This window comes from Myripristis murdjan, chromosome 2, assembly GCF_902150065.1.
Source record: "Myripristis murdjan chromosome 2, fMyrMur1.1, whole genome shotgun sequence".
NCBI lineage: Eukaryota > Metazoa > Chordata > Actinopteri > Holocentriformes > Holocentridae > Myripristis > Myripristis murdjan.
Window position 1 is genome coordinate 10,406,227 of NC_043981.1, and position 27,717 is coordinate 10,433,943.

Consider the following 27,717-nt stretch of genomic DNA (forward strand, 5'->3'; position numbering starts at 1 on the left):
AAATGACTGGTATGGCATGATGTCTTTGGCTGAAACCATCTCCATGAAGCCAAATAATTTGACAGAGGTTTGTTTAGCTCAGTGAGTGTAGAGTCCCATACTTGCATAGCCTACAGTATAAATAAAGGTGTCCATTACCATTTTAAATGAGACTGAAACAACAAAAACACAATGAAAAACTTTATTTTGCAGAGCGGGTTATCAATATGCAATGAAAACTGATTCCACCACTGGATTTTTGCATAGGCCTACCTGAGTTTTTAAAAGTTGTGTTCTTGTTTTCACATTAAAAATATAGAAAATAATTTAAATTTGTAGAAAAAAAAATATTTTCTCAATTTCAGAACTTCTCTGGTGCACCATTAATTTATGGAAGAATAGTTTTTGCATCTTTGTATCGCACAGTGTAGTAAAAAAGATTTCCAGTTTTAAACATGGATGACATTACAACATGCAAAGCAATATGGCTTTCTATTCCATTGAGTTGTGCAGCACACAAGTGGATTCCAGGAAGAAACTCTCACTGCTCCTCTTGCCTTTTCTTACTGTAAAAGAGAGAAAAAGACGATCATACTGTGACGCAGAAATGTTACAATTTACAAAGGAGACGTGGCATTTCTGGGCGTACATCAAATCAGCTGATGTGTTGGTTAGGCAAGCAGGAAGACGTGTGATCTGCTGTTTGTTGCGGAGGAATTACCTTTCCCCTGAGGCCTTGGAGTTCATGACCCAGAGTAAATATTCCTTGGCGGCCATGGAGTCCAAGACCTTGTTCACATCACTGGTGAAGGTCCCATCTACATGCCTCCTGCTGAGAGCCTCACCCTGTCTGTCCATTTCAGATCTGGATATGTAAACAGGCACACAGGATAAACACTGCTCATTAAGGGTCAGTAACTCCATAATGCTGAAGCTGGCCATTTGCAATTTGATCTGTGTTATATCTGTAAGTGTCCGTCAGACATTAAGCATTACTTCACCACTGTCTTATTTAACTGAGGAAAATGTGTTGGTGTGGTCATTTCAACACTGGTTCATTGTTTGGTAGCGTGTTTTTATGTGGAAATCATCGGCACTGGCAATAATTTCTCAATCATGTCACCACTGAATCAAGACACATTTTCAGTGAAGGCACATATCAATCAACGCAGTGCAAAAGGTTCAGGTGATTTATTTGGCACGACCACTTGGAACAACAGCACAAGCGTTGAGAAAAAAGAAAAGAAGGGAAGAGGTGAAGTTGCACAAGGGATGGTTATGCAAGCAGTTGATTAGCATCTCTCTCTCTCTCTGACTCAAGATTTCTGTTCTCTCTCCGTCTTGGCATCAGACACCGGGAGGGCGTCACGTTTTTGATGCTGTGTGAAGAGGGGAGGCGGGAGGAGCCTACTCTCTTCGGGTTTGTCCAGACTTCAGCCTGGCGACAAAGTCCTTGACCGCCTGGTCCTGGAGGTAGGAGCTCACGTCGCTGGTGAAGGTCCCATCTGCATGGCGCTTAGCAGCAGCACTGAAGAGAAATAGAGTATTTGTTCTCATCTGTAATATCAACAAGTTTTCCATACTGCCATTATTTTACTGCCTTAACAAGAGTAAAAGGGCCATAGGTCAGTTTAGTCACATCTGTATTTTGTATGTGCTGGTTGGAACACTTCACTGAAGCTACATTACACTTATATTGAGTGAAATATTCAAACCCAAGGTGCCATTGTTTTGGCACCTTGGGTGACTGTGGCATTACATCAAATAGAAAATATCTGCATGTGTTTTGCATCATTTTATACACATTGTGCTGTAATTCAGCAGGACATGTCTGGCATCTTTGAGATCTCCACCACAATTAAAAAGGAAAGTTTTGTGAATATGAGGAACATTTGGCCTTGCAGAATATATATGGGACTGGCAGAGTTGTGACTTAAAGCTTTCTGCTTCAAGAAAATCAGCAAATTAATACAATCCTATCTAAAAGTCACAGCAAAATACACAGCTTCCACTATACTTGAATATATCATTGTGTGTGACTCAGACAGACACTAACCCACTCCGCTTGTTGTTCATCAGCCACCGAACAAAGTCCTGTGCTCTCCTGTCCTCCAAGTATTTGCTGTAGTCGTTGGAGAAGGTTCCCTCTGAATGCCTCTTCATGTCTGACAGCTCCCTCGGGTCATCGGCTGCCGTGTCTTCTGCCTCTAAACTGCACGAAGAAGAAAACAATTCCTTGTACCTTTTGTTGAAAATCACACTTTTGACTACATTTGCTTTGAATCAATGCCGGACACCCCAAATAATCTCCATCTGAACTCATTTAGTTTCATATCCAGTGTTAAATTCTTGTTTTTCTTCAAACAAGGTAAAATATGTGCCAGTGCGATAAATGAGATAATCCTAAGTGTTTCCAAAACTAAAAGGCTCCTAGTGGGCCGATCTGCCTTATTCTGCCTTGTTTCTATACTTCTTCCCTGGAAAAAAATTCATGAACAAGTGACACTGCATTGGAAACAAGTGGCATTATCTCATCCCACTGGCAGAGTTTTTAATTTGTGTTAAGAAAAACAAGATTTTAACACTGAGCTGAGACTGAATGACTTGTTAAGGTGGAGACAGCCCCTATTTCTGAGTGATTCATTTGGTGTATATAAACTCAAAGTCATCCCTTAAGACAAAAGGTAATCATGGCACTGTATTTATGATAATACATAGTGTTTAATGTGTAGCCTTTAAGTTATACCTTGAGTTGTCATCGGATCCGAGCAGAGGAACCTGCAAGCTGCTCTGGACGAAACAGAGGACCAGAAGGATACCAGCCAGGGAACGGACGCTTTTCATGGTCATAATCTTCACCACAGAGCATCAAAAACACACACACACACACACACACACACACCATGAAATTGATTCCAAAAAAGCTATTGGGCTCAAATAGCTGAATATTTTCAAGCTCAGTAAAAGGTTCAGTGTTTCAGGCAAGTGGTTTGCCCGTTTTGACAATGAACAACTCACCTTGTCCTGTTGGTTTCTATGCAGATGAGAAAGGCTGACGCTGTGTGGGAGCTGTTAGTTCCTCTGCTTGGCTCCTGGTATCTGTATCTACCTGTCCTGCCCTGCTCTTGGGTCTTATATACGAGAGGAGGTGGATGAGGATGAATCCGCTCAGGTGGCCCTACTTTACCACTCCGCTAACCCCCCACTTGTTACTCTCAACCCATTAGACACAGGCCTCGACGCATCGGCCAGATCAACAAACGAGCATTTGTCCAGAGAGGAAGTATGCTATTCATGCGTGATGCCAGCTGTCACTTAGGTGTTGAGATCAAACAACAGCTCATCCTGTCAATACGTCCAAAGAATGCCGGGTGTGCTACTGTGTCATCTTGACGGGACGTGATATCTGAGCTGTCATATTCGGAGGGTGAGTCAGTATTTGCGAACTGATCAAGTCTCAGTGACAGGGAACATTGACTGTCTTTGCATCAGCGGTGGTTATCTCTGTTTTACGCTGGCCTTTGGTCAATAAAAACTGATGCTCTATGAAGATGAAAGTTCATGCAGTTTGTGAGATTCTTGTGCAAAGGCCCAATGGTTCCATTAAAAAAAAAAAAGAGAAAAAACAATACTACAAGCAAAAAGGTGTCATCATTTAATTCTGCATTCTTTTACAAAACAATTATTGCAACAAAACATTCATAATATAGTAAAGCTGAATAAATTATTGTATGAGTCTAAATTTAAAAAACTATGTCTGAGTTGCTCACAGTTTTCTTAAATACAGGTTCACTCTCGGCAGAGCATTTTCACTCTTCAGCATGCACATCTGTGTGACTAAAGATTTCCTGAGCAGCCGACCTTGCTGAATCCTTTAATTTTTACATATGTGCACCATAAAATCAAAATGCTCTACCAAAGTGAAAAGTCAATTTCAGAAATATGTAAACTATATCACAGAGTGGAGCTCTCACAACATGGACCACTTTGTAGCTCATAAATTACTTCATTTATACCAGAAGGAAAAACAAGACTTTATCTTGACATTTTGAACACTGCAAATCATTTACAATTACAGTCATTAGGAATGATTTCTCATTTTGTATTTAGTATTGCAAACACACACGTGTATGATCCTATGGATTTAATTCAAAGCATCTTTTCAGGAAGTGAGTCATGTGGGTGTAAACGTGTTGGTAGGCTGAGCCCTGAAGACCGTGATTCTTGTCTGTGTACCACTGAAAAAAGACACAGAACATATTAAGTTTATTACAAAGTTATGTACTAATTACATGTAATATGGTTCACTAATATTTTATCTGTCTTGTGGCTTTTTCCCTCAGAAACAGAGTTTCCAGTGATTTACACTCACCATCGCCTCAAAGTCGACTTGTTCATCTACCAGGGCTTTGGAGATCTGGGCTGCCTGCTGGAAATGAACATTGTCTGAAACAAACAAACAAGCAAGAAATAAATAAATTAGACACTAGACATTTTATTTTTCAGGCATCCCTCCATGTCCGTCAAAACTCTGCAGGCGGGATTTTCTGACTACTTAACTGCACATATACTGCAGTTATTTTTTAACCGTAGAATAGCCATGATTGTGCATTTTTAATTTCGCTTTAACAAAGAATTTTAAAAAACAACCATTTATCCACATGCTGGGAATTGGAATTAAACTTTCAGTGGCTTAACATGCATAGTCATGCAGATTTCACTTCCAGCTATTTGCCAAAGATCAAAGCTTATTTAGCATTGATGTTTATTTTCACCAATGCCACTGCTACATCAGCTAAAGACAGGCTGAAAGAAAAACTGCATTTATAAAAAAAAATAAGTTTCATCAATGCTTGGGCACATTCAAAAGAGGCAAACTACTTTGCTGAAAGATCATTTTCATTCCTCTGGCTGAAAATTGTGTAAATGCTTATTTCATTGATTTCTTTAACCTTGTGAGAAGCTGAATAACACAGTTTTAGGAGAGGCCACAGACAAGAGGACCAGAGTGTCACAGAAATGCACAAATAAGGTAAAAAATGATCTGCTGAAGTGTTTTGGTGTTAATAGCCAACTCAGTGACACCATGTGACTCACCATCAGCTGTGCCGTGAATCAGAAGGTACTGCACTGAATGGAAGTTTTTCGCCCTGGCCGTCACTGTTGAGTTCTGCACAGCGTGAGTCAAAGTGTGTTAAGTGTGCAGAGAAATGACCACAGGCAGCAACATACAGCAATAACTGATCAGAGTCAGAGATGAGGCAGGGATTGTGCTTATCATCACATCACCGTGTGGCAAACTTACATTATAGTTAACTAAATTTTCGAAAGGTTGATTCATGTAGCGCTCTGTGTAGATGGCGTCTGCAAAGGAAATGGAAATCCTCTTATTAATAATGATTGTGCCGGATTTGGCCATATTTGCACTGAAAACAGTAAAAGAAAACAAAAAAAATAAGCATACCATAATATTCCCACTTTGAGACAGGAGCGACTGCCATTCCACATTTGAAAACTCCAGTTCCAGCTCCCAGAGCCATGGATGTGACGTAGCCACCGTAGGACTGAGAAAGCAAACAGTGTGTCAGCTTATGTTTATTACTGCCTTATCTTCTGTTCAAACATCATAACAGCAGGATTAGAAACTCTTTTTTTTTTTTTTTTTAGCCCTGGATCTGATCGTTGGGGCATTTCGGCCAATTTTAATACAACTAAAGAATAAAACATTTGCACTGCATATTTGCAAATAAATGCTGCAAGTATACCAGTCGGATTTGTTTGATTTTAAATCATAAATCGTAAAACTTACCCAACCCCAAATTGCAATTCTGTCTTTATCAATGAAGCCCATTTCGGTGAATTTTCTGCAACGCAATAAACACCATTATTTTAGATGACAGCAGATTACAAGGACTTAAACTGGACCTGAAATGGCTTTGTTATCTTTACTGTCCAGCAGTGACTAAGCCTCTCTCTGACCTATAATAAACGCGTCATCAGCATTTAAAGCTCATGATGTTCCATATCTGCCTGTGAGTGATTAAACCAAGCTCTGCTCTAAAAGTAACACGCAGGCCCACCTTGGGAAACACAAAGGGGGAAGCTGTTTGCCTGATTGGGAAATAGCCTAAACTGCGTCTTCCATTCCTTACCGGGCTGCTGTTATCTGATCCTCCACCTCATAGGTTCCCAGACGTTGGTAGAGTTGATGCATTATCTTATCGCCTTGGTAACCGCTTCCTCTTCCGTCAAAGCTGGCAACGATAACTTTCTCAGTGCTGGCCAGGTAGGTGGACCAGCTCACACTGTGGCGGTAGGTTACTTTCTGGCTGGCGGGGCCGGCATAACTAGAAAGTTGGGAGAACAGCAGTTTTATGAGCCTTTTTTTTTTTTTTTTAAACCTAAATCATCTGGAATGCCTTTGTATGAGAGCGAAACAATCTTACACATCTATTAGCAAGGGATACTTCTTGGATTTATCAAAGCCTGGGGGAAAGGTCATCTGGTACCACAGATCTGTCAAAAAATGTCCAAAGAAAGATATCAATAATACTTACAATTAATAAGATTTACGTTAAATGAGTGGATCGTTGAATTTGCTTACCGAATTCTCCGATTTTGATTTTGTCACGGCTCACGGTGGGCATCTGGATGTCAGATATCAAGTCCTGAAACTGACTATTATTTTGCAGAACTCTGAGCTCTAGAGATATGAAAATTGAGAGGGCTTGTCACTATAAAAAATAGCCTTTCCCACATGATCCCATGTTTTGATTCAATTCGATTTGTACTTTTAACTCTAGTTTACACCTCACCTTTCTCTTCCTTGTTATCCATGAGAACATAGTAGGGAATATCGGGACCTTTTGGTGAAAACAACATTAGTGAGTGAGTGTAGCATATGTGCAATGGCCTGGCAGCCAGCAAGTGAGCCAGAGGCAGAATGAGAAAAACAAGAAAGAAAGAAGGGAGAATCCATCGACTGACCTTGGCATTCCATGCGGTAGAAAGAAGCGTTGTGGCTAAAGTAGGCTGAGTTGTATTGACAGGCCTCCTCCTTAAAGTTACAAGTTAGACATTTGTGTCCTTGGCTGGTCCACCTGACACACACACACACACACACACACAAAAACACACATAGTGCAAATCCAAGGTCACTCTTTAAAAGTGAAATTATGCCTCAAATTCAGCTAAAATTGCACAAAATCCAAATGGAGACCTTACTTGTAAACGTTGTTTCCTCCCGGTTTGCTGTTGTGTTCGTTACTTAAATAATATCTGTGGAATAAAGTGCTATGAATGAGTGTAAAACCTCTTACTGTAGCAAATTCAGGTCAAAGGATATTACTGAAGCAGGCATGTGTGTTAGTATGTGACTTTATGCATGAGCTTTAGGTGTTTATGTATTTAATGTCTGACATTATGTTATAGATGATGAATCGAACTTACACGGCATCTGCAGTTACTTTCACAATTTCGATGACTTCCCATGCGCCGCTGGTGAGTGGCGTGGCCTTGCCCTGCACGACAAATCAGAACTGAGTGTGTGTCTGTCTTTTTTTATGCTGTAAAATGTTACAGCATAAAAAAAATCTTAATGGTCGACTCAACAAAGAGCTGTTGTTACGTTTAGATATGGGGTCTAAACATGTTTGAACTCTGAATCTGCTGGTTTGGTTATATTGAGCTATCAGATACAATATGTAAATCAATTAATTATTACATAAAATTATCAATTTTATCTTGCTTCAACTACTTCTTGGCCTTCACACTTTTAAGCTTGGCTTGATGATGCTGTCTTGGCCTAGCTGGTCCCTCTTGAGGTTATTAATCTCAGTTAGTTGAACTGCTTGGTTTAATAAAGACAAAATAAAATAATAAAAAAAGCCAAAATATACAATACAATAAATTTAAATGTAGCCACTGAGGTGTATAAGAGGATATTTAACAGTAAACGTACCCCAACCACATGATGAAGGTGTTTATATCCATTGGTGTCACTCGCCACCAGGTAATAACTGTTCTTGTCTGTGGCAAAAACTGGATCTGGTGGTGAAAACTAGAAAGTACATGTTTATTAGCGCAGCTTGTGCCATTAGTGTGATCAGCTTGTACTTTACCGTATACTGGACTTACCCGTCCAAGCCAGCCAGTGGAACTCATCAGCTCCAGTTTCTGGGAAAAAAAAAGAAACACATTCATATGAAGTCACAGCTGCACCAGGCAAGAGTTTTATATGAAAATATACCTGTCTATCAGCTAAAGTGACAAAGCGAGGCTGCAATAGAGAGGAGTGTCCTGTCTCCCATTACTGAAACCCTGCAGTTTCTATTGAGATATTCTCATGTCTGCATGTCTGAGATTTCAGTGAAAAATCCAAGCTATCTCCTAAACAAAAGTCTCCAGTTTCCTCTGTTGCAAAGTGATCACAAGCCTGCATGCTGTGTACAGTTTGCTGAAGTCACACTGCATGATATTCAAACTTGCAGTTTCTCAATGCTGCCACTAGGGGCCGCCAGTGTAAAAAGTCAACTATCCTCAATGCACACAGACAGACAGATAGATGGACAGATAGATATGATCATATATTGTACCTCTTCAGTGTTCCAGTTATTTCCATCGAACCTGTAGAGCTGGATGATGAGGTGGTTTTGCTTTCTCTTCAACCACTGGACAGCCAAAACCTCATCTGTCACCCAGGTAACCGAGACCAGATAGTGGTCACTGAGGAAGAGAGACACACACACACACACACACACGTGAAGCTGGGACGAAACCTTTCATTTCTACCGACAATTTGAACAGTATATACTTTGTCGCATTACCCGGAGCCGAATGAGGCTGGAACAACAACTTGAGTAATCTTTGTTGTGTTGGCGGTGTCCACGACAAACAGTTTCACAACAGGGTTGGGAGAACCTGCCTGTACAGCAAAGCAACATAACATACGCTCAAATGAATCGCTTTATTATGCAAAAGACATCCGAATGAATGGTGACATAATCAGCCTGAGCACCCAGACCTCAACCCATAGTCCACAGTTCATTCAGTGCAATAATATCCCACTGCAAGCTACTTAAAGGAACAGTTCATACAAAATACAAAACAAAAACAACAAACAAGCCAACAAAATTCCCACTTCCCCCTAGTGTAGTCTATCCATCCATATTTTCTGCCTGATTTGGTGAAATTCCCACTCTGCCTCCCTTCACCCCAATACAGTGAGGCTGGACAGGTATTAGTATGTGGAGCTCATGTGAAAAAAATTGTACAGCAACAGCTCTTTCCAAAGACAAAGACTCAGATTCCTGAGAAAATCCTCAGGTATTATTTCCTGACGAAGAACACCTACAAAGTGTTTGTCCACCCCAGATTTGTACTCCTTTAGCAGGGATAGATACAGTTTTGCCTAACTCCTCACCAAAGAGGCCTCACCAAAACACACAGGCAACAGATGGAGAGATTGCATTTGGAGCAAATATCTTGTTTTCTTACATTTGGGTGAACTGTTTCTTTAAGGTGCTATGTCTGCTGCAGATTGCACCTAAACTGTCTCTGCATTCAAGACCCACCTTAGGATACGGAATGATAACGGTGTGTGGGTACTGTCCCTCGCCGTACCAGGAGTACTCGATGGTGTGGACCTCGGTATCGTTGAACTCGCCATAGGCCACGTGCTTCCCCCCAGGCGACCACCACAAACCCTGGTTTGATGAGAACATCTCCTCTGAAAGATGGAGGGTGCGAAGACGCATTAGGATTCATGACTTTGCATCTACCTGTGCCCCTGCATGGCTCACAGCTGGGTCGATCATGGCACTAGCCGAGTCAGGGTTATGGTTTTATTCCCACTGGATCATGCATGTTAAAAAATACATGTACTGCTGAGACTAGAAGGTGTATAGCCTTCCTTCGCACATACAGTGCTGTGGTGTGAAAACCGTATAACTCCATGTTGGTTGATTTTCGTATTTTCTACTTCAGCTGAAAAATGACATGCTGCTTTATGCCTTGAAGAAACTCTCCACCTTGTTTTGCTTCGAAACCTTTTCAAAAGCTCCACCGGAACACCCCCCAAAAAGCTAAATACAGCTATCCCTCCCTCGTTCACCTTTTGCGGCCTCGCAGTTTCGCGGATTTTTTTTTTTTTTTTTTTTGTGCAATTTTGCATGCTTTTTTTTTTTTTTAACAGCGCATTGTGTTCTGCGTCCTGATTGGCTAAGGGACTGTAGACCACTGTCAATCTCCTCTGTGCCGTGTCTCCTGTACAGTACAGAATGCGTTCAGCTTGCCTAAAGTGTGTAGTGAGGGGTTTTACAGCCTTAAAACATCTATAATTGTAAAAAAAATAAAGCTGACTACTTCGCGGATTTCGCCTATTGCGGGTTATTTTTTTAGAACGTAACTCCCACGATTAACGAGGGCCCCCCTGTACATGGCTGCCTTTTGTCTTTGTTCATAGAAATCTGCATTTTGGACCTTTTTAAAATTTTTCACCAGGCAGCAGATAATGTGCTATCATCTGGAGGGGATCATGCGTTTGGTCGTGTGTGTCTCTCCATATTTCTGTCTGCAGCTCATCTCACATGCTTTTTGTGCACATGTATGATCAAGGACCTCTGTAGTTGTGGTGATTCAAAACCTTTGAGCACCTGAGAGGGGGAGGTATGCCTGATGGAGAGCTGCACTCTACTGTCTGCACTCTTCTAGGTGTTTGGCTCCTGAAGAGTTTAAGTTTTCCAAGAGAAATATGAGTCACACCACTCTTGTTTTGAATAATCCATTCCCCCTGTACTAACGTTTGTTGTGTAAATGAATGCTGTGTGGCATGTATCACTTACCCTCATACACCCAGTCTGGGATGCCATTGTAAATTTGGTTCTCTTTCCCGTTGAAAGTGACTTGCTGTGCTGGCGAGGTAGGGCTGGTCTTCACATACACATTATTTTTCAAAACAAATGCCTGTAAAGAAAGGTATGATTAATGTTGACACTGAGTGAAGTGACCTAAAGTGGGCTGATCATGCATGGTATAACATGCAATGTTATACAATTTTTTACATCTTTGAAGTGTGACCTTTGTAATGCCGCTCGAAACTGCCCTTTGGCATTCCAGCTCTGAACCCTCAACAACACATAGTGATTTATTAATGTCCATTATACTCTGGTCCAACGTATACAAGTGTTTGGGAAAGGTGTTGTCTGATTACCTCATCAATCATTCATTAAAAATTAGTTTGTGCATAAAATCAAGCCTTTGTATCTGCCCGGACTTACCAGTTTGTTCCCCTCGGGAGCCCAGGCAAAGTATTGGATTTCATGTGGAATGTCAGGTGTTGACAGAAGTGACCTGTGACCATGTGAGAAAGAAAGGGTTTTATTCAGAGATTGCTGGGATTGTAGTGTGCCTTATCTCTAGCCGCAGAAGCTAGCTTTTCCTCCACGCTCTACATTGCCAAAACATCTCCCAACTTCACGTCAAAAACATGCCAGTGGGATGAGATAATCCGACTTGTTTCCAATGCAGTCTGAGGAAGCAGAATTATCTCATCCCACTGGGATTTTAACGTCCTTACTTTTGTGTTATTTCTATTTTGAATTAAGTATCGGTGATATTTGTGCATGCATTTGTTGAATTTGATGCATTTTTACCCAGATTGTCTTCTATTATCATGAGCACATACACATTTTTGGCATAAGTACCCAGAGAAAAATGAATCCCTAACCCTGGAAGTGTTGGGGATTCAGTTCTCCTGTTCCAGCAACTTGTACCTTGTCGATAAAGTGGAAATGAATGAATGCAAATGAATGTTGCGCATAAAGTGTGTAATTTGATTTCATACCCATTGGCCTGGTAGCAAAGCGAATATGAAGCTGTAAACGAATGCCTCCACAGCTGACGGGACAAAAAAACAAAGGAAAGTTAGATCATCATGCAGAAACTTTAAGGGAGATTTATTCTGTGTCTCTGTGAGTAAAAGTCCAGCATACCGATGTGTAGTTGCTTATGAAAGCAACGTATTGGCGGTCGGCAGACAACTGGTAATCATAGGCGTCAAATTGTTGCTGTGATGAAAAAGCAGACAAACTGTGGTGAAGGATCCAGAAACTCTCTTCAACTGTGCCCTCCCAGCACCTCGCAGACAACAGTGCATTTGTTTGTGCTCGGTGTGAGTGTAGCTTTCATGCCAATATCATGTGGTTCATGTTACTTATACAAAGAAACACACACACACAGAGGAATGGGCACATGAGCAAAACACAGGCTGACTTACAAATGTCATGCTGCTCAAGAATTCTGAGGCGGCTCCAGTTTTCGCATCATGAAGGAAGACTGAGCCGTCTTTTTTATGCAGATACTCATGATCTATATGAGAAGACGTTAGAGCAGAATAGAGTGGAACAATTATTCTCCTGGGCTGGATTTCAACTGTGGTAATCTAATCAATTGGGAAAGACAATTCCTCACACCCACACTGTTGCAAAAACCACCACCACACCCACAATAAACACTGACTGTACACATTTCTGACCTGAGATCCACCTCATGTTGTAGGACGTGGGCTTCAGTGAACTGTTGAAGACATCGTCAAGGGTGAAAGTTCTCTTGTTTTCACTGCTCCCATCCTCTAAGACATACATGCACACACACACACAAGCCAAAGTTAGATCTTGGCATAATCACCAGTGAACCAAAGGTGATGGGTTATAGATATGATCTCACACACATACATAATGATCATGATCATAAAAGAAGGCGAGTGGACATGTACAGATTGAAGCTGATAAGGGACAAAAGGTTACTTTTTGCCTCAGTGCATGCTTGTTTAAGTGATGTATTTTTTTGGCAATTGTGGGAATTAACGTGGTGCCTGGATATGAAGCTATGTAACACACTGCAGCAGTGAAGCTGATTTTCCATTTCCTCTGTGCTGTCTTGGTCTAAATGGAGTGCATATAGAGCCTATGTGTTTTCCATCTAAACCTTTGCTCCCAATTCTAAGACGAAAATGTGCTGATTCTCCATCGCACTGCCTCACATTCCTCATCAATTTGCTGAAATGGTGCCATTTCACACCAGCTGTCCACTGGACCATGCGTAATGACGCGTGCGTAATTTACTTTGTTTTGGATGTGCTTCATGGTGCGCCCATATGAACAAGCATGCATTTTCCCCCCATACGGCAAGAGGTGCATTATTAAATCATACAAACTCACCATTCAAATATATCGCCGTGGGCACCGCTATCAAAATGATGACCACTGCCACCCCAAAGACTCCAAGGAGCACCTTGCCAATTGAAACCTGTCAAAAAGCGAATCAGCCAAAAGTGAGAAAGGAAAAAAACAAAATCCAACATAGCATCCGATATGTGGACATAAACAAGTCAACACTGACCATCGCTGCTTTAGGTGAAGAACAGCCAGCCCGTTCAGTTCAATTCAATTCACAAAACCACATCGACAGGTCTCCCAACTCAAACACCACTCCATAAAGTTAAACGCACACTCACTAAAGTCGCTTATCTGTTAAATATTATCTCAACTTCTGTTTCAAAGGTGGGACAATAAATGTCCGCCCGGAGTAAAGTTCGTCAAGTTTGACAGTATTCTAGCGCGGCTATGTTTTGAGGAAGTGTGTGAAGTTGCGTGTGTGCCTGTTCCCAAGCTTTAAAAAGTCACTCTTCAAAACATTTAGAGCTCATTCATTTCGTTAATACAGCAAATTTCCGCCTTCTCTTTGAAAGTAATAGCCAACTTTACATGTATATAAGTAGACTGGAAAAAGGTTCGGGCCGAGCGTCAGAATCAGACAAACGATGATAAATACATAGGAAAAGGGGAAATAAGTGACGAAGGTAGTGAATAATAAATAGCCTATTTTCATCTGGCAGTGTTCACCAGAAATGATTAATAGGCTGCTGTTATAATCTAAAACACGGGAAATACATGTTAGAAATACACTGCATATGCAAAATATTATGAACATCTTGGGTTGCAGCCCCTTTTGGCTTTTTTTTTTATTTTTTATTTTTTGTTCTTTTTTACCTGCCTGCGCCTCATGAGGGTACTTGAAGAAAGCTGTGAGTGAGTCTCCTTGATATTTTAGGCATTGAGTGTAGCCACAGTTTACACGATGAGGAAATGCCATCCAGCAGCCCAGCCAAAACATGACGTGTTCCAGGCCACATCATTCATAATGTTGCTTTACTGGTTGGGACAATAGTAAATATCCTGCACATAACTTGTCTTACATACAAACACTAGATGTATTATTGATTACATTACACCTCTGTATTCTCACTGCTTTCTCCTCATATGTATATATTCTCTCTAATTTGGGTCAGAAAAATATTGACATACGAGCATGCTGACCTCATAAGTCCTTTTATTTTAAAATGATGAATGATTTCCCCATATTGCATTCATACTGCAGTCTTTGTAAATATATTGGATTATGATGCCAGAGGGTCAACACTGTATGTGTTGTGGTCCTGACTGGCCACTGAGATGTCCTTACTTGTGTCATATGACTAATTCCTCAGCACTTCAATGTACACCAAGAGAAAAGGCTAACAAACTGACTGTCATAAATGTCATACATCACATTTTATTATGGGCCCATTAATATCTGTGGTCATTGGGTCTGGTTCCCACTGTCAGAGAAACAGTTTGTGAAAGGAGAGTTGATCTGAATGCGAGGCAAACAGGCAGAGGGGTTTGATTTGGACAATCGAGCCTGAAATACAATTCATGAGTTAATAAGAATAATGTGGTATGTGTTGATGATGATCCCGAAAAGGAAATTGTGTTTGTCTTTTGTCTCTTTGAAATTGTCTCTCTTTTTTGCCTGCCGGGAGGTCAAAGATCAGGGATATGATGTCTTGCTCGAGGATATTTCAGCAGGGAATATTTAGTGGTTTAGTGGTATATAATTCTGAGGAAAGAAGACCAGCAGCTGGGGGATTTTGGTAGTTCTTGGAAACCAGGAGAGGAAGTTAAAACAGGAAGACAACCCAGGTACTGCAAAAGAAAAAAAAATGTGGTCAAATCTTATGATTATAGTGACTGTACCAGTGAAACCTCTGCTAGGTTTTCACGAGGGCCTAAAAAAACACTGCTTCAAAACTTCAAAGCTGAAGCTTGACTCTAACCATGGTTGAAACATGTTGGCTTTTATTTAAAGGGATAGTTACTATAATTTTTTTGCTGTGTTTTTGTTGTTTTTTTTTACCCCCCTTTTCCTTGTTTTGTCAGAAATAGGATTCTGTTGGGTCAAACAGTCAGGAAATTCACAAATTCCAGGAAGGCGATGAAGCAAAAATATTTGGGATTTTTTTTCTTGTCTTTTTTTATCTATCAGTCCAGTTATCCTTTGTGGAGATGAACCAGATTAAGATAAAAGACTATTTCAGTCCATGTTGCTGCAGTGTGTGGAAGATCCACTGCAGGTACATTCTGTGAGTGCTCACCAGTCAAATCAAAGGTTAAAAGCCTGTTAAAAGCTTAACAAATACATGGCACTGCCTTTATGGGGAATAGACATCATGATCTGCACCTGTTCCCTTCAGACCGGACATCCTCAGCAAACAAATAGTCAGTGGGTTTCTTCGCTAATGTAGTGCAGCTTGTTTGAAGAGCAGCACTTCATGGATGCCTCCATTTGCCTACAGTAAACTTGACAGTAAACGCGACTAAAATCGTTTATAGGTGTCACTTTGAGCGCATTTTGCCTTATTGGACAAACAGTGTTGGTGTGTGTGTGTGTGTGTGTGTGTGTGTGTGTGTGTGGGTGTGTGTGTGTGTGTGTATGTGTGTGCGCGAGGGAGAGAGAGAATAAATGAGAGAGAATGAATGGGTATATATGCATAAGGGGGAGAGAGTGAGAAAGGAAGCAAAGATTTATGCTGTAAAAGAGAATGAAAAGGAGTGAAGATAGACTATTCAGTTCTTTAATGATCATTTAAATTCTGTGCGTGTTATATGATGTACTCCTGTGAGCAAAATTTACGGATTTTGCAAAAGCTATGGTGCATTAACTGTCTGCCTAACATTATGGCTCAATATTGATGCCATCGTTTGCTCATAATGAAACATGTTATGCTAATGAAAAGCCTAGCCAGAAAATACTGCATGCACAAACCAAAACTACTTCATGTTAACTTGCAGGATAAAGCTAATGACAATTTTGAATAAATGCCAGTGTTTTTCATGTGCAGTGTCTCTGACAAGCCATTTCCTGACAGGACCCACACTGACTCAAAATGTTGCACAAGTGGGTTTTTTTTTTTTTAATGTTTTATTTCCTGGATTTGATATTGACAACAGAGAGAAACCAAAGAGGCGGGGAATGACGTACAGCAAAGGGCCTGGGTCAGATTTGAACCCAGGCTGATGCAGCAAGGACATAGCTTTGATACACATTTTGATAGATGGTACACACCAGGAGAGCCACTGGTGCACTCAATGTTACACAAGCTCAGTGGAAATGACATTTGTTGTACCTTCTGGTGGATATTTCACAACACTGTGCATGATGATGCATGATATTCATGCTTGTCCATTCTTCCTCTTTAAGGGATTCTTTAAGGGAAGAATCGATTAATAAAAAAGATTGAAACACACTGTAGTGCTGCGGTGATCGTCCTTTCTTCTACATAAGACATATGTGGTATTTGCATTGGCAACCACTTGAAAATCCGTGAGTATAACCACTTTCTAACCCTTTTACAACGGGAAGCCCCCAGTGTTTATTCACTCTGCTAAACAGAGAGGCAGGGTTTGGATTCCAGCAGACATGGTGTAAGTGAGAAAACTATAATGGCATTCTTGGCTTGAAGCTGAATAGCTGTGGAGTTGAGCAGTTGTTTTAGAAAGCTGTGAGGGGAATCACTGGTGTTGGAAACGGGTCAGTGGAGTGGAGACAGGGCTTTACCGCTGTCTGTTTCTGCAGCAGCACCTTATCTTGCACTGTATCTCTGTGCAAAGATAATACTGATACAACGAGCACTGTTAGAATTTCCTACTACGACAGCATTACTACTGCTACTAGTAATACCTTTACTGGTAACACTTTTAACACTTAAGTGATGTTTTAGTAATGCAGGACTCATGATGGTTTAATGCAGAATGAATTCCTGTTGCTCATCAACAAATCAAGACACTATGACTTGATTACAGAAATACTGGATGGATATTACTGACTATTGAACATCCTAGCCTTTGCTAGAAAAAACATACACAAATGTATTGGATAAAGGACTCAGCTTCAACCAGACAATACAGGTATAAGCTTATTATGTATTTCATATCTATATTACATTTAAGATGGGGCTTCTGTGGGGCTTTTCTACAAGATCTGGCACACAGCTCTCAATTGTGTTGAACTTGCTTATTATGGGGTGGTATTTCTCTAAAGTGTGTTTTTTCTTTGATTTGATTTAATTTAATTTAATTCTTCTCTCAGTCAACCTGGATATTTGAGTCAATCCTGCACCAGATGCTGTGTGTTGAAACAGTCAACGCTCTAACCAACCTATGTCTGCGAGCTCCAGCTATCGTCATTTTACTCTGATAGGCTGATTGCAGAAATTCCTTCCCGGATATCTCACTGATTGACTGGAACAGTTTACACTGTGGCTTTCTTACGTCAAATACAAAAAACTGCCACCACATGTAAATACATTCACCAGTACAGATGTGATGAAATAGTCCCGTGTGTCATAATCCAGTTTGAGCAATCATACATGAACCTTATCATAAATTTGCAGGAGTGTCAGTCAGCATAATTTCCCCAGCCTGCTGACCTCTGTGTTGCAGGGCTGGGTGAGATAGTGTGGGTGTGGCACTGGGGTTACCAAGCAGGCATCTTCTATCTCACTGAATTAGACCCAAAACAGCACCAGGACATGTTGAGGTGTAAGCGACCCTGAACGCCTCTCCACCCCCTTGGCATCCCATCAGCCCACTCTACACCCAGTCTGCATTAAACACTGATCATCACCTGCACTATCTTGGACTGAATCTTAGGATTATCCCACATTAACCAATAAACTCTTCACATGAACATTAGTAGTAGAGTGGTTGTTGGAGTATACATATAACTATATTGCACATAATATGATTGTGTTCACACTTGATAAATGTGCTTCTGCTTTCATTTGAAATGTGACTGTGACTGTAACAGTGACTTTGTTCTGCTTTTTCCACTTATCAGAGGATCAAACAATGACTATATGAAAGTAATGTAATGGATTTGGAAAGTTCATAACACAGAGATGCCACCATGTTATCCTATACAGCTGTGTACCTTGGGATGTTATGTTTTAATTTATGAAATGAGTCAGTAAAATGAATGAATGATTCAATCAATCGGTAAAAGTATACCCATCTTAATACTTGTATATGCATGTTGTATGTTGTATAGGCATTAAATACTCTATTGGTTCACCTTTTGGTTTCTTCAGGGTTATCATATCAGTTTGCACTATTTGCACAATTCTGCACTTTTTGGGGTATAGGACATGCTTAATGTTTTGTTGACTGCTGTGTTAACTGAGCTGAAACGACTACATAAGGCACTTCACCGCGCATGGTACTGTATATGATTGTGTGTGTGTGAGAAAATAAAATTTGAATTTTAACTCGAAACTTCAAATATTAGAAATATTTTGGTTTTAAATTAACAGCATCAGCAGAAACAGTTCCAATTCAATGTAACATTCATGTATTGTTTTGGGGAGAGTTCAATCACCAGTCCACTGCCTCTGAGGTTTATTTAGGCTGTTGGTGTCATGGTCCACTTATGCTGCATCTGATTGCTTCTTCTTACACTTGACTGGTTTAGACCTGGAAAGTTTCCCACTTCTTTCTCTTCGGGGTCAGTAAACGCTGACAGCTGACAAGTGAAGTGGGGTACAAAGTGTGATATTAAATTAGACACTTCACTGAACTTTTAAAACTTTTAATGCAAGAATCTGGTGCTTTAATAGCAGAACAGAAAACTACAATCAGGCTAAAGCAGGGGTCTGCAGCCCCCTGGTGGTCCAAGCAGGTACTGCAAGTGATCTCTGACACCATGCATTTAACACGGGAGCTGGAATGATGATTTTTTTTTTTTTTTTTTTTAAACACATTTCAAATTCATCAAATTCATGCAAACATCTACCATTTAGAGAGGCCAATCATTTGAAAGCCCCTAGTCTGTCAGTGCATGTATTGAAGTATATTACTTGACGTAAACTTACTTTGTTTTATTATCTTCTCCTGTGTATTTTTAATGGTTTGACATAGCTAATTTCTATATGTGGGGGATGCCATATACACTTTTGTCCACCATCAGAAACTAAAGAAAATTAGCTGGAACACAACTTAACATAGGCCTGTTATTTCACTTTTTCCGTTGTATGCATAGTGCCCCGTAGGCTGTATCATCCATCTATCTAACATGTGCATGTATGGGCGTGTAGCTTGTTTAACCTTGTTAACCTGCACGCACAGTGTCAACAGCGCCATCTAGTGGTGACTGGGAGTTCTGCAGGCAAGGCACGAATAGCGCCAAAGGTAGAGGGAAAAAAACTGCAAAATGTAGGGGCCGGTCCTCTGTGCAAAACATGCATTGTGCTATCTCACTTTCTTACAGTCTCTAATTCAATGAGCAGGCTTATCTTCCATCAGTACTGCGACTTTTTTCTGCTCGGGGCGATGCAAGTAAAGCATGTTCCAAAGAAAGGGACAGGTTTTAGGTAGTTTTATTTGTACAGGGTGTTCTACTACTAATGCTACCTTCAAAAACTGTCGGAAATATGGAGAATGCGAGTTGCACGCCTATAGACGACTCCATAAAGGGAACATGCATCTGGGAAACACTTTAGTGACAGGATAAAATTATGGGAAACATGAGGCTTTACGGGTAGAGGTCCAGCAAATTGCTGAGATGTGACGTTTAGGGGATGAAGAGCATGGGACATTTGTCAACAGCTTTGATGCTGTTCTAACTTATTCATTACCATTCTGTGTGTAGTAGACTATTTCTTTAACGTGTAGTTGCCACACACATTTGATTTTGATAAGTAAATTAGAAATAATGATTTTTGCATTTTCTCTTTATTACTACATCACTGAGGCACACTGCAGTGTTTTGTTTTTCTCAAATGAATCAGCAGGGAGCAAAATTATTATTTTAGACCAAAATAACACTGAATGCACCAAAAAGTGTACAAACAACTTCAGGAACCAAAAGCAGGAATTTACGAGGAGCTATTAAATGCAGCATCGGGCAAGGGGTCGTCTGGTGGGCGGGTCTTCATCACACTTCCTCACCATTGGCTCTCTGCGCTATCAGTCAATTCACTTCCGACAGCTTTCGACAGCTCGGATGTGATGTAGCAACTGTTCAGACTTGTAGGAAGTTACTAAACGCATATTCACTGCCAGTGAAAGTTTTAGATATTAAACATTGTTGCACCTGTGCATTTGCAACAGTTTATCCAATTTATCGGAAATGGCTTATCCTGGATACGGTGGGGTGAGTAGGACTTTGCCTCTTGTTTTAATTGAGCTTACATAACGACGCAGGAATTGGGGGGCCTGTGGCGTTTTCCAAGGAATTTGCGATTATCTGTCACAGGAAAAGGTAACTGCAACTGTCTTTCCTGAAGGTCGACACCACAAAGTCTGCTTTTTAAAAAAATTACACGCCACTTTTAACGTTCAAGCTGCAAGTTGGCGGTGTGGTTAAACGTGTCAAACAGTAGTTAAGCGGCTTTTACAGTGTCTCAGCTGCAAATTGGTTGTTTTTTTTTTTTAAACGCTTCTCTCTTCAATTAGTGGGCAGTTTTTAGGTTTCACTTGTAAATCGTTGTTGTTTAATGTACACCTGTAAGTTTGTGGGCCTTTCAAACGCCTCGGCGGTGAATTAGTGTGCTTTCATGAGGTGTGACTGAGTTTGTGGGTGGGCTTCCTGCCATTTTGAAGCTGAGAAGAAATTCCCTTTAATGAAATGGTCTTTTGCATTTCAAATACCCTCCAGGAACACAAATAAGAGGCAGCCAACTTTACCTATGAATAAATAGTCACTTTTATGCTGGGAATTCCAGGTAATTCTGCTCTCCTACTCTCTGATAAACCCATCCAGTGAAACAGGGCTGGGACTGTATGCTTTTCTGCCAACTGGATACTTGGCTGCTGATTCAATATGTATTGTGATTCTACAAGTATTACTATTTGATCTCAGTCAAATCCAATCCAGGCAACTCCAAGGCTGTTTAGGCCCCAGACCAAAGAACACATTTGTACTGCATGCAAAATCCTGCATGATTTGTGCTCCAGACTGTATGGGATTAGCATAAGGTGGGCATGTCTGCAAAGGGGAAACCCATGAGTGCTCATTTCCCCCTCCCACACTTACAGTATAATCCCACTAGGAAGTGAGAGAGCAGTATGTATAAAACTGTATGACCGTTTGTGTATTGAATATCAAAATATTTTAAGAGTTCATTTTGTTGAAGTCTCTCCACTTACTCCAGAAATTCCCAAGTATGTTGGGATCACACACACACACCCACACACCCACACACACCGACACACCCCATTCTGTATTATACTAATAACTGGAAAGTCACTTTGTGTGATTTGTTTTTTATTTTTATGTCAGTATGGGGGACAGATGCCAGGCATGCCACCTCAAGGGATGCCACCCCAAGGAATGCCAGGAGCCCCCATGGGTGGACCAATGGGAGCCCCCATGGGTGGGCCTATGGGGCATATGGGAGGTGCACCACCCCAGGGAGGCTATGCCCCCTATGGAGGAGGCTATCCAGCCAACTTCGGCGCCCAGCCGCCCTCTGCCAATGATCCAATGTGGGGTTACTTCACAGCGATAGCAGGCCAGGTAAGTGTGTGTAAGCCTCTCAGTGGTGCTACATGATGCTGTACGCCAGCTTCGATTGCCCAACACCTTTTAGTTACGGAAGGAAACAGGGAAATTTTGTGAAAATTTCTCAATCTTAAACCATCCGACCAGCCTGCATAATGTTTAAGATTACGCACTATTGAGCTTTGTCCACAAGTTGTAATTTTCTCCCTTTTGAAATAATGGTAGTTTTTGTTTCTCACCAAAATGTATGAATGTTAGTATGAAGCACTGGAACAAACTGTACTCGGGACACTTGGATGTTTTTGGCATCTATGTATTTATCATATTGGTATGCTCAGCTGATTGAATCCCTCTTACTGTTATAAACAGGACGGTGAGATCGATGCCGAGGAGCTTCAGAAGTGTTTGACCCAGTCTGGCTTCAGCGGCACCTACACTCGTAAGTTCAGTGCTGCTCTCCTCTCCTCTGGACTACAATGAAAGATGTAACCTGACTCCCTAATCAGTGATTGCTCTGTATCAGGTTACTGTGTACAGTGTTAGTTCACAGTGTAGTTCAATCAACTGTTTTAGCTTTGCAGGGTGATTTACAAGGAATGCATGAAAAATAGATGGAAATCACACATTTGTAGATATAAAAAACAAACAGAACATATTTTGGGTTCGGGTGTGATAATCTTAGTAGATGATAAAGTGGCCACGCAAATAAAATATTTAAATGTGTTCTGGTTCTAGTGTCCCAGTAGAAATTTTAATTTCTATAGTACTTGAGTGATGTACTGGCTGCAGGCTGCTGTTTTACTAATTACCACAAGCTGCCAGTGTGGCCATTATGATCTTATTTTACAGCTCATTTTAGAGTGAATTACATCTGCTGTTAATTGTTCACCACATTTACCGTTAACTTGTGTGATTTATCCTATCTTTACGACAGCTTTCAGCCTGGAGACTTGCAGGATCATGATTGCAATGCTGGACGTATCCTTTCCTCTCAAGCGCCGCGCCGTGCAGTTCAAGTTCCCAGACAGAAATTGTGCCAGTCAGTTGTAGAATTTGATAGCTTACATTGGCACTTCACAGACAAAACAAGACTTCTATTACATTTTGTATTGGTTTCCCATTTAGAAAAAATTCCCGTATTATTGCTTTCCTCCTAAATATTAGGGCAGTATTGATGCTATACTTCTGTCACTACATTTGCTGTGCTGGATACTGTCTGGATGACCCCAATGCTAAACACTATCCTCCTGTCATAGGATAGTTATATTTACCCACTGATGGGAAGCTAATAAGTTGAACAGCTGAAAAGAAGGATAAGGCATCTATGCCCCCCACAAATAACTGCCTAAGTCCACACAAACAAGGGTTACCAGCAGTCTTACAACTGTTAGTGTCCAAAAATAAAATGCACATATGAACTGATGATTTAAATGCAAATGTATTGGTTTAAGACAGTAGTTATGATCTGTTGGAGCCATTGCAGCAGAGCCATAGCCCTAAAACTGCAGCCCGTGTTGCACTAATGCCTTTGGTGTTTGCTTTTGTGCTACTGAGTTTGCTTTCGTAGTGTCGCCTGCAGGGCACACTTGGTGTAGGTGGGGCAATCTTCCTGGAGGTATTTTTAGGAGCATGCATAGGAGCAAATACAGATGTGTTTTGTCAGGTTTCAAGCTTGCTGCCAGCAGTGAATTCCTCTTAATGATGCCTCTGATGCCCGTCATAGGGAGTTCCCTGTTTACCTAAAGTAACCATTCATTGCCAGTTTCAGGTTATACTGGAACTGTGTGTGCATACTGGACATGTGATTGTTGTTGCCTCCTGCTGCTTGAGCACAACCCAAACCTGTTTACCTCCTCATTCCATAAGTCCTTTTGAGTTATTACACCTTAATCAAATTCTCCCCAGAGGGATTTTACAGGCAAGATGGGCTTTAATGAGTTCAAGGAGCTGTTTACTGCCCTGAACGGCTGGAAGCAAAACTTCATGATGTTTGACCAGGACAGGAGCGGATCCGTTGAGCCTCACGAGATGTCTCAGGCAATCAACGCTATGGGTGAGTGTTCTGACACTTAAACATGATGGAAATTTAATGACTTGTAATAACATTAACTAATGACATTTAGAATATTTAATGACACTTAATTAGACTTAACACAAGTCAATTAGGGTTTAATCTATAGTGATTGGGGTGATTTGTCTCAAATCTGATCATCCTTCTTTATGGTTGATGGGACAGCGAGAGACGGATGGCTGTCATTTTTTTACACGCATTATTACAGCTGGAGTATAAAATTGCATGTTTATGTTGAGTGCTATAAATTTGATGCTGAAATTTGAAGATTTGCCTCAAAATATAGAGACGAATAAGGGGCAGACACACAAAAACAACCGCCACCAAACAAACAAACACCTGGCTACCTGATTCCTTCACATTTTGGTCAGGACTTTTAGATTTTTATTACTGGCATGCTTAAAGAGAGCAGCTTATAAAGAGTGAGCAGAAACAGGTTCAGTGTCTTGTTTTTGTTTTTTAGTTCTGCAGAAGTCAAGATTGATTAGCATAAATACCTAAATAAATGGCATGCACACATGATCTTTTCTGCCTTAACCTGAACCACATGGTATTTTAAAGATTTATTTTGTGTACAAGCAGGCTGGTAAAGTATGTCAGTAAATGCAGAGGCTAAGGCAGTGCAAAACTTGTGTAGCAGGAAATAATTGGTGGTGTCACAATTCCTAACAAGGCAACTAGGCACGCTTATATTAAGACTGACAGTTAAATACATACACAATTATGTTTTGCCAGGAGTGTAACGATTTATATATTGTATCGTATAAATTCTGCCAATTGCAATGCACTGATCTCCTAAAAGAAACAGAATGAATTGATGTGAAACTCTTTGAATATTAGGTAATTTATTTATTTATTTTTTTTTTTAAGAAGAAAAAGGACAGTCTTACATCATTGTGCACTTCTTTAATGATATAACATTTTGGATACAAATACTGAATTAATTTGTTGCCTTTATTTGTGGTCTCCACACACTTTATAGGCTTTCCCAGTCAAGATGACATGTGTTTTCGTCTGTAAAGTGTAGTCTGCACTGTGCTGCCGTTTGACAGCATACATCTCTGTGGCCACATTTGTGGTTATCAAAAGGGAGCGACTTCTCGGCAACAGCACATGCTTCCTCATTACAAGACCACCTTGACATTTATAGAGCTCTGTCATGAGTGAACAGGTGGAGAGAATATATCTGACTATTTCTTTTAATGTCCCTGTGATCTAACAGGCTACAGAGTCAGCCCTCAGGCTCTGAACGGCATCATTAAGCGCTACAGCAAAGGTGGACGGATCTTCTTTGACGACTACGTGGCCTGCAGTGTGAAACTCAGGGCTCTCACAGGTACTCTTGTCCCTCTTGCTCTCTCTCTCTCGTCTGCATTAGATAGAAAAATGACCTGACACGCTCAGCGAGCAGCCACTTGTGCAGAGACGTGCTCGCTTTTCATGTGCAATGACACTCTTAGGTTTTCATGGCATTTATAAAACGAAATTGCATTCCGTTTCTCTTCAACCTTTTATTCTCTTGACTCGCCACCTATTTCTGTTGTTATCTATAAAGTGCTGTGACATTCTCTGTTGCTTTTCATATGATTGCCTGGCTTGGTGAGTAACACTGCCTCACCAGGTGTTCCTGGTTAATAAGTGTTATTGAAATCCTGACCCCACTGTGCCGTGACCGTTTGCTTTCCCTCGTACAGACAACTTCAGGCGGAGAGATACTATGCAGCAGGGAACTGTCAACTTCGCATATGATGATGTAAGTCTCTCTCTCCCTCTGTGTGTGTGTGTGTGTGAACAGTTAGTGCAGGTTTAAAAGGCCTTTTCTCTCATTCAAGGTCCCATGGCTTATTTCTCAGACTAATTTGTGGCTTCCTCTCTCTCTCCCTCCTTCCTCACAGTTTATCCTCTGCACAATGGCTATCTAAGTGCCGCCGTGTGTCCCACAACGACACCATGAGGTCAGGGCATTCAACGAACCAATCAGTGATGTTGGATTCTGGCCCGCTACCTCAAAGGAGTGCAAAGGGAGGCCGAATATTTTACTGAATGATGATGAGCCGCAACCGGAAACTGCCCGACGCTTGTTTGCTTGCTTTGCTGCAACACTTTATACTGGTATGACGCACGAGGATGTGCTGAGGATCATGTCAACGCCACTAGATATACGCATTTGTGTTAATATAGAGGTCTATTCCAAAATGCCATATCTATCTATCTATCTATCTGTCTCTCCATCGATAGACATATATATAGATAGAAATATACTTTTTTTAAAAAAAAAAAAACTTGATGGTCATTAATTAGTATCTCTAAAATAAAGGGAATTAAGACCATAGGACTTAGGATGCATACATGTACTGTCCTTAAAAAAATTATATAATTAAATATTATGCTCTCACTTATTTTGTAAGAGCAGTGGTGGAAAGAGTACTACAAATCACCACTCAAGTAAGAAGTACTGATACTTTGCTGATATTTGACCTGTGTCGATTGAAGCGAGGACCCTGTAGACTCAACTGACCAATGTGAAATAATACTGTGATGCTGATTGAGTCGACATGGTTCGCATCATGGATATCATTCCTCTGTCTTTCTCACACTTATTCCACATTTTTGCCAGTCGAGTCTAAATGGCCCTCGACCAAATGCAGTTTTCACAGTGCACCTTTAAAATGCTAATTTGGAAATGATAAAAAGTAGAAGCAACTAAGTAGAAGCAGGTTCCTCTTCTTGTCTTTGCAGGCTGAGTGTTCATTGTGAAAGGCTCCACAATCTGTCACTGATCATTTGTTCTCTGTAGTGGATGTGATTTAAAATGTAGTGGAGGACAATACTGAAGTAAAAGCAAAATGACTGACTTTAAAAAATGCTCAAAAAGAAAAAGTTCATGAAAAAGCTACTTGATTACAGGAACATGAGTAAATGTAATTAGTTACTTCGGCCTCTGTGTAATAGAGGTTGGCTGTTGTCAAATGGCAGATAAATCATTTTGGAATGAAACTCTCCCAGTGCGCGTGCTAAACAAACTGCTTTGCTAAGGATGTAGAGGATTATTAGGAAGATGCCTCCTGTGCCATTATAATCTCTGAATGTCTATATTCCAGTAAGTTCACTGATGTTTAACTTAATACTAATGTACTAATGACAGCATTACATTTACAGATAACTTTATTAAGTAACGCTTGAGAAATTGATGTTTTTGTGATAACTGAAGACTGCATTTTGTCATGTGATCATAATCACATCCTTTTGTGCCAGACATAAAATGCACCTCTCTTATGGAACATATAAAACAGTGGTTGTTATATTCTAGATATGCATATTAACTTGATGTTTAACTTGATGACTAGCTATTCCAAAGTGACACTGTGCTGATATAAATATGCACTGATTGCCATCATTAATGATACTGAGGCCTGGTAGCATGTTGTCATCTTGCTATATTCATATGCTGTTGCAGTCAAGCAATCAGAAAAACATTTGTTGCTATAATGAAAACTTTTTTCACATTTCTGTACAAACACAACGATGAATTTTTGATTACTCCGCCTCAATGTGCTCAATGTTGTAGGAAAACAGTTTTTTGTTATTCACAATAAACCCATTTTTATATTCAGTATGCATTCTGTTTATTAATTTATACAATTGCGCAAATTTTTCAGTCTATTTACACAATATATTTCATTTCTTTAAATATAGTTAAGAACGGAAACATTCAAATTAGCTGTTAAGTGTTGCATTGTATAAAATACAGTGGCAAACATTTAAAAAATGCATAAAAACAATTGTGAACA

General features: G+C 40.5%; 3 protein-coding genes across 4 annotated transcripts; 1 reads left to right on the forward strand and 2 right to left on the reverse strand.

Annotated features, from left to right (window-relative positions):
• Positions 1–488: 488 nt before the first annotated feature.
• LOC115373604 (glucagon-1-like) lies at positions 489–3,074 on the reverse strand. The gene is made up of 6 exons (XM_030072098.1): positions 2,998–3,074; positions 2,726–2,832; positions 2,036–2,191; positions 1,391–1,507; positions 701–844; positions 489–545 (listed from the first exon to the last, which is right to left on the reverse strand). Exons 2-6 carry the CDS (start codon positions 2,827–2,829, stop codon positions 521–523), a joined length of 546 nt encoding a protein of 181 aa, XP_029927958.1. The 5' UTR covers positions 2,830–2,832; positions 2,998–3,074; the 3' UTR covers positions 489–520.
• A 559-nt stretch (positions 3,075–3,633) lies between these two features.
• On the reverse strand, positions 3,634–14,094 carry LOC115372998 (dipeptidyl peptidase 4-like). Of its 2 annotated transcripts, none has more exons than XM_030071195.1 (26): positions 14,028–14,094; positions 13,197–13,284; positions 12,512–12,607; positions 12,254–12,345; positions 11,970–12,044; positions 11,822–11,874; positions 11,256–11,328; positions 10,821–10,941; positions 9,552–9,706; positions 8,805–8,902; positions 8,574–8,703; positions 8,116–8,154; positions 7,940–8,038; positions 7,429–7,499; positions 7,204–7,257; positions 6,967–7,079; positions 6,795–6,842; positions 6,584–6,682; positions 6,426–6,495; positions 6,132–6,326; positions 5,789–5,843; positions 5,444–5,543; positions 5,285–5,343; positions 5,077–5,149; positions 4,352–4,425; positions 3,634–4,217 (listed from the first exon to the last, which is right to left on the reverse strand). In XM_030071195.1, the coding sequence occupies exons 1-26, from the start codon at positions 14,040–14,042 to the stop codon at positions 4,116–4,118; spliced, it is 2,247 nt and encodes a 748-aa protein (XP_029927055.1). In that variant the 5' UTR covers positions 14,043–14,094; the 3' UTR covers positions 3,634–4,115. The 2 variants fall into 2 exon arrangements, with proteins under 2 accessions (XP_029927055.1, XP_029927063.1); XM_030071203.1 differs by lacking the exon at positions 14,028–14,094 and adding an exon at positions 13,378–13,629.
• A 6,234-nt stretch (positions 14,095–20,328) lies between these two features.
• On the forward strand, positions 20,329–27,539 carry LOC115372563 (grancalcin-like). Its single transcript, XM_030070571.1, has 8 exons — positions 20,329–20,505; positions 21,634–21,870; positions 22,225–22,294; positions 22,790–22,833; positions 23,761–23,908; positions 25,149–25,262; positions 25,621–25,679; positions 25,822–27,539. The coding sequence occupies exons 1-8, from the start codon at positions 20,482–20,484 to the stop codon at positions 25,846–25,848; spliced, it is 723 nt and encodes a 240-aa protein (XP_029926431.1). The 5' UTR covers positions 20,329–20,481; the 3' UTR covers positions 25,849–27,539.
• Positions 27,540–27,717: the final 178 nt, after the last annotated feature.

What these genes read in the sequence shown, in the direction of transcription:
- LOC115373604 (XM_030072098.1), bottom strand. Translation starts at nt 2,829, where the DNA reads ATGACCATGAAAAGCGTCCGTTCCCTGGCTGGTATCCTTCTGGTCCTC. An exon ending in GGATCCGATGACAACTCAAG is followed by an intron (nt 2,192 to 2,725) that starts GTATAACTTAAA and finishes TTCTTCGTGCAG; the next exon opens with TTTAGAGGCAGAAGACACGG. An exon ending in ATGAACAACAAGCGGAGTGG is followed by an intron (nt 1,508 to 2,035) that starts GTTAGTGTCTGT and finishes ATTTCTCTTCAG; the next exon opens with TGCTGCTGCTAAGCGCCATG.
- LOC115372998 (XM_030071195.1), bottom strand. An exon ending in CTTTGCTACCAGGCCAATGG is followed by an intron (nt 11,329 to 11,821) that starts GTATGAAATCAA and finishes ACATGGTCACAG; the next exon opens with GTCACTTCTGTCAACACCTG. An exon ending in TTATCATTCCGTATCCTAAG is followed by an intron (nt 8,903 to 9,551) that starts GTGGGTCTTGAA and finishes TTTGCTGTACAG; the next exon opens with GCAGGTTCTCCCAACCCTGT.
- LOC115372563 (XM_030070571.1), top strand. Translation starts at nt 20,482, where the DNA reads ATGGCTTATCCTGGATACGGTGGG. An exon ending in CTTCAGCGGCACCTACACTC is followed by an intron (nt 22,295 to 22,789) that starts GTAAGTTCAGTG and finishes TCTTTACGACAG; the next exon opens with CTTTCAGCCTGGAGACTTGC. An exon ending in TCAGGCAATCAACGCTATGG is followed by an intron (nt 23,909 to 25,148) that starts GTGAGTGTTCTG and finishes GTGATCTAACAG; the next exon opens with GCTACAGAGTCAGCCCTCAG.